Source organism: Cotesia glomerata, linkage group LG7 (genome assembly GCF_020080835.1).
Source record: "Cotesia glomerata isolate CgM1 linkage group LG7, MPM_Cglom_v2.3, whole genome shotgun sequence".
In the NCBI taxonomy this organism is placed as follows: domain Eukaryota; kingdom Metazoa; phylum Arthropoda; class Insecta; order Hymenoptera; family Braconidae; genus Cotesia; species Cotesia glomerata.
Window position 1 is genome coordinate 20965743 of NC_058164.1, and position 12848 is coordinate 20978590.

The 12848-nt window shown below is 33.3% G+C and overlaps 1 protein-coding gene across 1 annotated transcript; it reads right to left on the reverse strand.

Annotated features, from left to right (window-relative positions):
* Nucleotides 1-2129: 2129 nt before the first annotated feature.
* Nucleotides 2130-10516, reverse strand: LOC123268589. Its single transcript, XM_044733814.1, has 4 exons — nucleotides 10324-10516; nucleotides 10084-10227; nucleotides 2652-2810; nucleotides 2130-2484 (listed from the first exon to the last, which is right to left on the reverse strand). Exons 1-4 carry the CDS (start codon nucleotides 10372-10374, stop codon nucleotides 2341-2343), a joined length of 498 nt encoding a protein of 165 aa, XP_044589749.1. The 5' UTR covers nucleotides 10375-10516; the 3' UTR covers nucleotides 2130-2340.
* Between the last annotated feature and the right edge of the window lie 2332 nt (nucleotides 10517-12848).

Below are 12848 nucleotides of genomic sequence, written 5' to 3' on the forward strand. Positions count from 1 at the left end.
CGGTACACTGGTGGAATGATCATATCAGCAACCTCCGTAAAGAGTGTCATCGAAAGAGAAGAATATCACAGCGTGGCTATCAACGACCTAACTCTGCAGTGCTGATCGCAGAGTACAAAAAAGCTCGTCGTGAACTTAATAAGGCCATAAAAGAGAGCAAAGGAAGATGCTGGAAAGAGCTCATATACGAGGTCAACAAAGACGTGTGGGGTCGGCCGTATAAGGTGGTCATGACGCACCTGAAGAAACAACAAATGCCGTCACCTACGTGTCCCCAACTCCTTCAGAAAATCGTCACTGCGCTGTTTCCACAGCAACACAGTCTCAATTATCAGTCAACGCAAGATGAACTGGACGATATTCTACCTGTCACTGAAGAAGAATTGTTGGAGGCCTGTAATCGGGTAGGAAATAATAAAGCGCCGGGATTGGACGGAATCCCTAATATAGCCTCGAAAACCATCATAAAGGCAGCACCAACATTATTTCTAGACGCTTACAACGCATGCCTCAAGGAGGGGACTTTTCCTCGTAAGTGGAAACAGCAACGGTTAGTACTTTTACCTAACGGAAAGAAACCGCCAGAAGAACCGTCATCTTACCGACCACTCTGCATGCTAGATACGGCGGGTAAGATATTTGAGCGTATCATCCATCAGCGAATAGATGCAGTAGTCGACCCACTCTTGGCAGACAACCAGTTGGATTCCGGAAAGGACGATCAACCCTGGACGCGATCAACCTGGTTGTTAATACGGCCAAAGAGGCAATCGCAGGAACTAGATGGAAGGGTGGAACGAAGAAGTACTGCCTGGTGGCTGCCTTGGACATCAAAAATGCTTTCAATTCCGCTAATTGGGACTGCATCATGCAAGCTTTCGACGAGAAGAACGTACCAACATATCTTCGCAGACTAGTGATTAGCTATTTTACAGATAGAGTGCTGAAATACGATACAAAGAATGGTCCGAAAGAGTATGATATAACCGGTGGTGTGCCACAGGGCTCTGTTCTTGGTCCACTTCTGTGGAATATCATGTATGACGGGCTCCTGAGACTGAAGCTTCCAGCTGAAGCTTCAGAGACAATAGTAGAAGCAATGTTGTCATCAAGAGCCTCCTGGAACGCCATCAGCACATTTGCAACAGAAGTCCTTATAGACTTGCGTTCCATCGAAAGAAGAAGAGCAAATGACAACAACTAGAAGAAAGGTAAAATAACACCTTAGCTATCAGAAGAAAGAGCAGTAGCTAGATCCTCCCCTCACGAAGTAATGCCTAACGGCGGTTTCCATGAGGGATTAGGGGAAAGAGGAAAAGGGGTTTAGGGTTTAGTGGGTAGGGGCGCTAGCGTCGAGTTTTAGTATGACACTGCGTCGAGTCGCCACATATCCAGGCCAAACAACTATGCCTAGAATCCGTAAAAAGGATTCCCCCCCCCCTTGAAACAAAAAAAAAAAAAAAAAAACACACACACACACACATACATACAGACACGGTGACATCACCGCGGAAATAGCCAGGAAAGCTTCCTAGGACCTCAAAACGTCGAGATCTGATGAAAACTCGATTTTCGAAAAACGGGGTGAAAACAATAACTTCCCGATTTTTAAAAATTTTCAATTTTCTTAGCGGGAAGTTAAAATTTTTTTCATCGTTGGGAAACTACACTATCCCCGGGCGACATAGGCTATATTACATCATAATTAATTTAAACATTTTTGTTAAATACCCGTGCGAAGCCGGGGTGACCTGCTAGTTTAATATTATAACTATAGCAATAAACTAAAATCCAATTATTGTTTGTGTATCTGTATCTATGTAAATAAGGTTTGTTCACAACACATGCGCAGTACTTTTCTTTTCTGAGTGGACAATGGCGCGAAAGATTTAAAAGTATTTGTAATTTATTTTAATCTATTTTATTATAGAAAATGAGATTATAAGGCGTGCACTTTTGGATTTTCCTAACTTTTTTTTGTTTTTTTCTCAACATTATTCTTAAAATATACGAAAATTTACCTATAAGTTAATTTTTGAGTTCTTCGAACTTCAAAATATGAATTTGAATCCTCTTCTGTTTCCCAAATTTAAAAAGGTAAGTAAATAAAAAAATGCAGAGCCAACAGCTTAATCAGTAAATTTGAATTTATTCCATCAACAGCTTACAATACAAACAGAGAACAGCAAAATGAGACTATTTTTGTGTCAAGTAATTTTTCTATAATCGACCATACTTTCATTAAATATTTAATGACGAATTAATTGAATTTTTACATTTGGTTTACATTGTCTTCAATGGACAACATTCAAATGCATGACATTGAAGTTTCGCTAAGCTTTATTGAATTTCAAAGAATATATTCACGATGATTAATTTTTTACCCTCGATTGTGAGTTCAAAAAGTGATTGATATTGGTTGCGAGGAAAATCATCTGGGAACGTAGCTGTTGGTAAAGTATAACCTTCACTGCCATAAACACCCTAAAAATATTAAAATAAAAAAAATAGAAATTAATAATCAATAGGATCTAAGTTACACAAATTTTACAAATTAATTCAGTCATGTTGAGGAAATGACAAAAAATATAACGCCTCTAGTAAAAAAACTTTTTTTAATTTTAATGATTTAAATGGATCTATAGTCTTACCATTTTAGGTGGACAATTATCTTCAGAAAATCCAAACACACGAAGAAGAGGGCCCAGGATAACAGGTTCATTCATCATGTCACATAAGGGCATTTGTATATCGAATCCTGTGTTTACGACATATTCACCCAATGATGCTCCTATTATTGCCAAATATCCCTGAAAATGACAAATCAGTTGTGTTTAATAATTTCTCATATTCTGTTAAAAAACGGTGTAAAAATGAACTTAATTTAACACCGTTGAATGTTATGACGCACTAATAGAAAAGTTAGCTGGATTCAAAAAAACAAATCTTGAACCAAGAACTATATTTTGAAGAAAATGTATTTCTTGAGTTAAAAGAAAAAATTCCTGAGCCGAGAAATTATTCTTGTGCCTAGGTTGTGTCCAGAAAAAAGTAAGTCCTATTAATGTATTTTCAACTCATACTCATAATGTAGCCTTTGTGATCGTATGCTTTAGAAAAAAATCTGGAAAACGGTTAATCCTAAAGGCCATCCCTGCAATTTCCCACTAATTCCATATCTAAGCGCTTAAAATTGCACTTATGACGTTTTTGGGCTCTTCGAGCTCAGAAATACAATTTATATGTTATTTCGCCGAACTCTCCGAGCTTAAAGAGTTCACCGATCAACCGATTTTGACAGGACTGGTGGAAATCGACGTGGTTGTTTGATGTTGAGAGTTGATTAGTTTTTGGAATTGATTGGTGAAGCCGTTTAGAAGTTATTCCAAAAAATCGATTTTTTGAAAATTTTATTTTTGAGATTTCTCAAAATCTAGCAAACCGGATTGATTCAAATTTTTACGAGATTTAATGGCAATGATATTCTTTGGATCGCCGCCTCTTTCGATCCGATCGGTCGAGCCGTTCAAAAGTTATAAGAGATTTCCATACACACACACTCGATTTTCTCAAAACGGAGTAAAACCAATAACTTCCCGATTTTTGAAAATTTTTAATTTTCTCAGCGGGAAGTTAAAAAAGTGAAGTTGTTCCAAATGTGCAGTTCTTAAGCACTCGGGTTATACGTTAATTAATCGACGTAAAATTTAAATACACAACAAGTTTTCACTAATAATCTCATCAATACTATTTTCAACTTTTTAATAATTTATTATTAAACGTCAATAGAAAAAAAATTTTGGAAACGGTTGACCCTGCAGGCTATTCCTGGTACTTTCTGCTATGTACGATTTCAAAACGCTCGGTAAATTGTTTTCTAAAGTTTTGAGCTTTTCGAGCTCGGAGATTTAGTAGTTGTACATTAGGGTGCTTCATTTTTAGGCGATATTTTTTTTTCTCTAAGCTACCTGAAAATCTGATACTTAATAACAAATAAAAAATTATGCCACCGGGTAAAAGGCTTTAAGTGAAATAGCGGCTTAGCTCATTTAAAAATTCAATTTCCTATTTAAATAACACAGAAAAAAATTTTTTATCGGTTTCAACTTGATTTTTTGACGTGAAAAAAATTTTTTTGGGAAAAACGCGTGTATAATTTTTGTAGAGCATAAAATTTTCTACAAAAAGTTCCTCTGCGTAAATCCCCTCAAACCAACAGCTTTTGAGTTATACAGCTGCGAAGATTAATGTTTATTATATTTCACATCAAATCATTTCTAAATTAAGATTTATTATTTTTACATCAAATAATCTATATATATGAGGCATTTCATACCAAATCGGCCACTTTTTTAGGTCGACCTCTCCAATTTTTTTGAAAATTTTATGTTTTCAATACCGTCAAAAAACACCTTCATCAATTTTTTAAAACTTTTTTGACCACCTGTTTCTGAGATATTGATTTTTTCCAAAATTCAAATTTTTTTTTTGGAAGAGCTATAACTTCGTGAAAAATACAGCTATCGGGGTCCCGTTTTTTTCAAAATTTTTGTTTTTTAATGCTCTTTCAAGAAAAAAATACCTCTTTGATCTTCTTTGATTTATTCCTATTTTTTTTTAAGTTTTAAGCAAAAAAAACATTTTTTCGAAATGTATGCCTCCTTCGATTTTTTTGAAAAAAATTCTCAAGAAAACTTGGACCAATATAGAAAGTTTTTAGACCAATCCGATCGTGGACAGACGTTTCGTTCTATTTTTTTTCTTAATTAAAAAAAATTTTTTTTTTTGAAATTGCATGTATTTACTTTTACACTCTCATGCATGTGCTCTGATAATTATTTTTTTGTACCAGAGAAACAATTTAATGGTACAAAAAAATAATTATCCGAGCACATGCATGAGAGTGTAAAAGTAAATACATGCAATTTAAAAAAAAAAAATTAGGAAAACGGTTTACCCTGAAGGCCATCCTGCAACTTCCCGCTAATTTCATACTTAGGCGCTTAAAATTGCACCAATGACGTTTTTGAGTTCTTCGAGCTCAAAAACAATTTTTGGGTTATTTTGAGCTCCCCGAGCTCAAAGAGATTGTTTTCCTATGCTTTTGAGCTCTGATAGAGATTTGATAAGACACTATTTTTTGAATTTTTAAACCGCAATAACTTTTGAATGAATAAACCGATTTTCTCGCGGTTTACGGCATTCAACGCAGTTTTTTGAGTTCTTTGAAAAATCTTCAAATTTTAAATTGATCGCGCTAGGAATTTCGGAGTTATTCCGAAAAAACACTTTTTTTGGTTTTCTTTCGTTCATGATATCTCTCGAACGAATCAACCGATTTTGACCGGACTGGTGGCAGAGAAAAAGTCATTGTGATGTTTTCAAAATTTAACATTACATGTAGTTATTCAGTCAACGGACTAAGAATTTTACATTCATTTTACTGTCGCAGATCACATAACCGATGAATTCTTTGATTACGGGGATGCGCGGGAATGTAACAGATTAAAATGAGTGCATTTTCCAAGCACTTGAGATGTGGGAAAGAAATTTGGCTACTTATTTCAATAGAATTCATAAAAAACATGTACACTAATTTTCTATAAAAAATTAACGCCACGGAGAAAATTTCAGTTAACAGAAAATTCGTCGCATTTTAAGCTAGGCAGATTTCAATTTCACTTATGAGACCTGCAATTACTTCAATTGAAACTCAATGCTTATTTCAAATTTTTTTCTTCGTGACAATTTTATTATTCATTTTTGTAAGAAAGCCACGGAAATGTTATAATGATTGCGCATTGAAAGTTACAATTAATATTAGCTAGAAAAATCACATGGATAAAAAGTACAGGCTAATTCGAGGGAATTTGGAATCTGTACAAGTCAAAACAATATCGATCCTTAACTCAAAAGCTGTTAGTCGGGGGGGATTTACGCAGAAGAACTTTTGTAGCAAATTTTATGCTCTACAAAAACTATACACGCGTTTTTCCCAAAAAAATTTTTTTCACGTTGAAAAATCAAGTTGAAACCGAAAAAAAAACTTTTTCTATGTTATTTAAATAGGAAATTGAATTTTTAAATGAGCTAAGCCGCTACTGCACTTAAAGCCTTTTACCCGGCGGCATAATTTTTTATTTTTTATGAAGTATCAGATTTTCAGATAGCACAGAGAAAAAAAAATATCGCCTAAAGATGAAGCACCCTATTGTACATACATACTTTTTTGAAAATTTTAAATTGCAATATCTTCCGATCGAATCAATCGTTTTTTATGTGACTTGTAGCATTCGACGTTTTTTTTTTGAGCACAAAGAGATTATTCATGACCTTCCAAACGATTTAACATAAAATTTTGAAGTTATAGTAAAAAAAAACTTTTTCGAAATCTTTTAAAATTAACTATCTCTTGAACAATTTGACCGGTTATTATGCGGTTTATGATGATCGACGCAAGTTTTTGAGCACAAAAGATTATCTCTTGCTTACTAAGTGATCCGGAAAGGAATTTCGAAGTTATATAAAAAAATACTTTTTTTCTAATTTTCCGATAGTCATTTCTCTTAAACGAATGAACCGATTTTGATGCAGTTTGAGGCAATCAATGTTGTTTTCTAAGGTTAAGAGCTGATTAGTTTTTGGAATCGATCGATACACTAGTTTAAAAGTAATTTAATTTAAAAGTAATTCAAAAAAATTTTTTTGACAATTTTATTTTTGAGATTTCTCAAAATCTATCAAGTCGAATTGATTAAAACTCACAAAAAATTTGACGGCAACGATACTCTTTCGAATGCCGCCAACCACGTTTTGATCGGTCAAGCCATTCTAAAATTATAAGGAGTTACACACACATACACATACACACGCGCGCGCTGGCGCACGCGAAGAGACACCCTCGTAGAAATAGTCAGAATAGCTTCTCAGGACCTTCAATCATAGAGATTTGGTGAGAAATCGATTTTCGAAAACCGGGGAGAAACCAGTAGTAGCGAGTTAAAAATTCTAATGTTCAGACATCATTTTTTGTGTAACAGAATGCTTGTTGGATTATTTATATACATTTCGACCGCCAAATACGATTTAATATTATGACCAAGATTTTACTTTTTGTATTTGAGTATTTTAGTTTTATTTTTATTAATTACTTAAAAATTAATAGAAACAATTATTGTTATTAGTGCGGCGATTATTATTTAATTATTGTATTTATTTAGTTAATAATATTATATCATTGTTACCGAACGTATGATTAAATTTAGAAATTAAGCGTGTGAGAAATTATTATGAAGCCGAGCGAATTAAGCGAGCAAAAGAAATTAAAAGACTGGGAAAATTATTCTAAGTTCCGAACAAGATTTAGTATGGGAAAGCGACGAATGGATATATAATGAAAGACATGACGATTATTATTTTGTGAGAAATAATTTAGGTAAGCGAAAATTTTATAAGTCCCAAGCAAGATTTAGTATGGGAAAGCGACGAATGGATAGAGAATGGAAGAAATTAGGATTAAAATAATAAAGAATTGTGAATTTGACGAAATGAATGGATGGATAATGAAAGAAATGGCGATTAAAATAGAAAGTAATTTTGTGAAAAATTATTTGTAGAATAAAAACTTAGATTTATTTTGACGATCGTTGAGCTTGCGCGAGCCTCGATAGATGGCGAAGATGTTTCGTTTGTAGTGATGATTCAAAAATGTGTTAAGTTCCGTTTTGAAAATAATTTTGACAAGCAATTCTTTCTCAGGAGAATTACTCGGGTGAATACTCTTCACCAAGTAATTCTAGAGGATTATACTCTATCTGGAGTCTGAACAAGGCCCAGGTAAGTATCATGGACCGACCGGATGAAAGTGCGACTCCCCGTGCCGAGGCCTTCAGCTGAGGTACGGTAGGTAAGCCGTGTAGGTGGGAGCGAGGAGGATACTCTCCGCTTGCTCTCGGGGTAGAGTTAGGACCCTCAGGGGTGACGGCTAGTCGCCCTGAGGGGGGGAGGGTGATATTGGGAAACTAGTTAGAGTTTTGTAGACCGCATTTTTGAGTCTGAACCGTGAACACCGTCGTGTATGTTTGGATAGAAAGTTTCTATTGTATTAGTGTATATTGCTTATATTGTTTATATTGTTTCTTGATTTTGAACCGCGTTAATGATTTTGAACCGCAAATATGTGTGAAAAGTGTGTTCTAATGTATTGTTTAGATTGTTTAATTTGCTTATATTGTTTATATCGTTTATTAACATGATCAGGCCAATAAAGAGGTTTACTTTTTCTTTGATTTATTTAAAATGAAGTGTTTTGTTTATATTTTGTTATTTATAATGTGATCCCCGTTTATGACCCTGGACTCCGGCGAGCAAATTTCGAGCCGGGGATTAATTAGATAGAATTATTTGAAAACGTGGACGTTACGATATGCTAAAATGTTGGAATCTTGAGTTTTTGGCGATACCTTTGTGTTCGCGCTTAAGAAATTCAATAACATTCTAGCACAGTGTCATTCTGGTCAAAATAGTAAAAAAATCAATTGCAAAATGTAGGCCATTTACAACTTTTGTCTTTTGATACAAAATTCGATTTCACTTAAAAAAGAAATTTGATTCGACACACCTCAAAATTCTTGTTATAAAAAATACATCATCTAATATGATTTACTTTGAAAAACAGAATTATCATTAGCCGTCTATAAGTTTTTGTACACGGAAAGAAATTTTCTTTAAAATTTACCCTTAAATTAACGAGAAAAATTACCGGACTGTATTATAATCGAGAGACACTACGGTGCTGCTTTACCATTTACTAGAAACAGAAATACTTTTTACAGTTGTGTGAGTAAAATCTACCGGAGTCTCCGGTAAAAAAAATTTTTTAATTTTCAATGCAGCTTACCGCACACATGGAATAGAATTATTATTGGACATATTGCTATTAATGGAATATTATTATTATTAATTTTATAGGTTTTATGTTTAAAAAAAATTTGATTTTAATTTAACAACATTAAAAGTTTTGTTTGATTTTTTTAATTCAATTCATTTTTTTAGGTTATTTCACTTTACAATCTATATATATATATATAGAATGATAGCAAATATTTATAGATAATTGCGAATGTCATTAAAGCACACCTTTACAATTAATAGTTAACTAAATGCATAAAATTTTATTATATAAATGTTTGTTAGAATTAACTGTAATTCAGTGTCAACTGATCACTGACATGTGAAATTTTGTAAACAGCTGAGAAGTCTACAGCGATTGCAGCGCTGCCTCAAAGTTGGTGGATAGTACCGTTACTTAGATTCTTTTTTACCGGAGACTCCGGTAAATTTTATAGTAGTTTCAGTAAAATCTTTTGATTTTACTGTAATTTTTAAGATTAAATCAGTAAAAAGAACGTTTAATCTAATTAATTTTTTACGTTTATTATTTTTTACCGGTATACAGTAAAAATTAATGGTACTTTTCTGGATTTTTTACATTGTTAATGTGAATAATTGTTGAAAGAATCGTAATTAGATCAGGAATTTACGAATGTCCCACGATTACTGAGATTTTAATAGTAATTTTTAAAGAAAATTTCTTTTCGTGTAATTAATTGTTGTTGGTAAATTCACTAAAATTATGGTGATATAGTTAGCATTAGTGTGACAAAAAAATTTTTAAACATGGAAAAATATTCAAACAGTATTTTAACAGCGAACGTAAAGTTAAACTCTTCCAAAAGTGTTAATTCAACACCGCTTTGGGTATCACGATTTAATACCAGCGATATTAACACCTATACCATTTGGTTTTTTAGAGTATTCATTGATTAGAAATTAAAAAAACTGAGAAATAGTGAAGTATTTTTTTTTAATCTTTCCTTGAGATTTTTTTTTGTGTTTTCAGAAAAACATTAACATTTTGTTTTTCAATTTTAAAAAATGTTTTCCCATAAAAAATTACATATCACAGTCAATTTTTAAATGAAATTTATCACAGACTTCGAAGAATTTCTGATTTAAGTATATATTTGAAAAATATATTATGACCAAGAAAACTGAAAGTTAATAACTATTATAATTTATTACTTGAGTTGTTGGTAAGAGCTCTTTTACTATTGTAGTATTAAAAAATATTGCATTATTATCATCAATGTAGGCATCCGGTTCTGTGAAAAATTCTTCATTGAAAAGTGGACAATCTATATCTTTGAGAAGTACAACAAAGTTTCCCTAGAAAATAAACAACGTACTGTTAATATATTATGAAAAAAAAATTAAGTAAAAGTTTAAATGATACACGATCTTAATTATCAAAATTCAAAATACCTGTACGCTAAAAAATTGCGCTGTCAAAACAATTAGAGCACTCAAAATCATTTTTGGGTAAAACTTGTCTCAGCGAAAAATATATTAAGTAATTTCGTCGATAAACTGTAATTATAAGCTCCGGAAACTATTCCCTGAAAATTGCAACTAAGACAAGTGACTGCTATCGAACAGTATAAACACCATACTTTATCAAAGGAAACTTACATAAACTCACTACATGAGGCTGTAAATAAAATCAGCTATCTAATCAATTAATCAATCTTCTATTTATTTCCAATCATAAAATCATTTTTCGACGATGAATATCATATTGAAAATCGCGATTTTGATATAGAGTCGGATTGAAAATTACAAAGACAATCTTGCTACAATCAAAAAACTGTTTTAAAATAACCTTCAGATTATGCTTTGTTTCCTATATTGGCTACCCACACTGAAAAAATATATATACGCATATATGCTGACAAAAATACATATACGTCGTACATATAAAATATATACGCCACATACTTTTTTTTGCCCCCGTATATGCGGCATATATTTTTTTTCAGTACGGGTAATCCATATATATAGCGCCTACACGGGAAAAAAACAAGATTTAACTGGCTTCCATCTTGGATGGAACCTAGTTCCATCTATAGTGAAACAAATTTACAGATGGTAACTACTTCTATGTAGATTGTAGTGCGTCGAATCTTTTTTAAACTCAGTGCCATCTAAGATTTATTTATCTCAGATGGTTGTCAGTACTACGCACATGCTCGTCAGTCCCATCTTACATAGCAGTGGCTTCCATTTGGAATTGTATTAGAATCTATCTGTAGATAGTACCTATTTCTACATTATCATTTAAACCGTTTCCATCTTTCCATCCAACATCTCTGATAGCCACCTTACCTATAACGTACTGTCAATTTACGTCCGTAATTTGAAGCAAACTTGACGGAAAGAGTTGGCAAAGCAAGTGATTACCTATTAGTAACCTATAACTTACTCTGCAAATGGACGTCAATACTTGGTGTACAAGTATTTCTGTCAAATTGTAGTAAAGTTGAAAGGAAATTTAACTACAAGTTTGATTGGTAACTTATATTCAAGTTGCGGACGTATATTTCTGTCAATTTGCTTACAACTGTTGTTGAATGAAGAATTACCGCGAACTTGATATTAAGCGTGTTCAGCCGAACTAAGTCCTGAGTAAACTTAGTAAGATATGTATAGTATAGTAGATAGATATATGTATAGCAGGGAATGCTTTGACTATACTTAGGCTAACTAAGTTTACTCAGGACTTAGATCAGCTGAACACGCTCATTAAGTTAACCGCAACTGCTAGAAGTCAACTACTTACTGAGAAAGCGCTGGCTATCAGGCATTGGTGTCACTACTATGAAAGATTTAACTCGCTATCATCTCAGATTGAACTAAGTCCCATCTAATTATTTTTAACTTCCCACTAAGAAAATTAAAAATTTTCAAAAATCGGAAAGGTATTGGTTTTACCCCGTTTTTCGAAAATCGAGTTTTCATCAAATCTTGAAGTTTTGAGGTCCTAGGGAGCTTCCCTGAATGTTTTCGCGATGATGTCCGTATGTCTGCATGTCTGTATGTATGTTTGTGTGTGTGTGTGTGTGTGTGTGTGTGTGTGTGTGTGTGTGTGTGTGTGTGTGTGTGTGTGTGTGTGTGTGTGTGTGTGTGTGTGCAAACAAAAATTGTTTTCAAATGTTTTTTTGGAGTAACTTTTAAACGGCTTTACCGATCAATTCCAAAAACTAATCGGCTCTTGACATCAAAAACCACGTCGATCGCCGCCAGTCCGGTTAAAATCGGTTGATTCGTTCGTGAGTTATCGTTGACGAAAGAAAACCGAAAAAAGTGTTTTTTCGGAATTACTCCGAAATTTTTTGTTCTATCAATTTAAACTTGACGATTCTTCATGAAGCTTAAAAAACTGCATCGAATGCCACCAACCGCGTGAAAATTGGTTCATTCATTCAAAAGTAATTGCGATTTGAAAATTCAAAAAATAGTGTTTTATCAAACGTCTATCAGACTTTTGAGCTCAGAAAGCTCAAAACTACACGAAAATTATATTTTTAAGTTCGAAGAGCTCAAAAACGTCATAAGTGCAATTACAAACGTTTAGGTATAGAATTGGCGCAAGGTTGCAGGGATGGCCTTCAGGGTCAACCGTTTTCCTAATTTTTTTTTATCGAGTTATGCGTCTTTGAATTAGAGGGGAGAAAGAAAAAGCCGTGTCCTCGTCACCATGATTTCTACCCTTGCGGTCATCTGAAAAATAAAACAATGATGGATTCTTGATTAGTACGAATGTCGCTCTCGCATGAATCAATAAAACTGAAAAAAAATTTTTAACTTCCCGCTAAGAAAATCAAAGATTTGCGAAAAATCGAAGATTTTCGAAAAATCAGGAAGTTATTGTTTTCACCCCGTTTTGCAAAAATCGAGGTTTCAACAGATCTCGATGTTTTGAAGTCCTAAAAAGCTTAACTGACTATTTT

Excerpts from the sequence above, each read along its gene's own strand:
- LOC123268589 (XM_044733814.1), bottom strand. The coding sequence starts at position 10,374 with ATGATTTTGAGTGCTCTAATTGTTTTGACAGCGCAATTTTTTAGCGTA. Across the intron at positions 2,811-10,083 it reads AGCTCTTACCAACAACTCAA|GGATATTTGGCAATAATAGG; the intron begins GTAATAAATTAT and ends TGTCATTTTCAG. Across the intron at positions 2,485-2,651 it reads ATAATTGTCCACCTAAAATG|GGTGTTTATGGCAGTGAAGG; the intron begins GTAAGACTATAG and ends TAATATTTTTAG.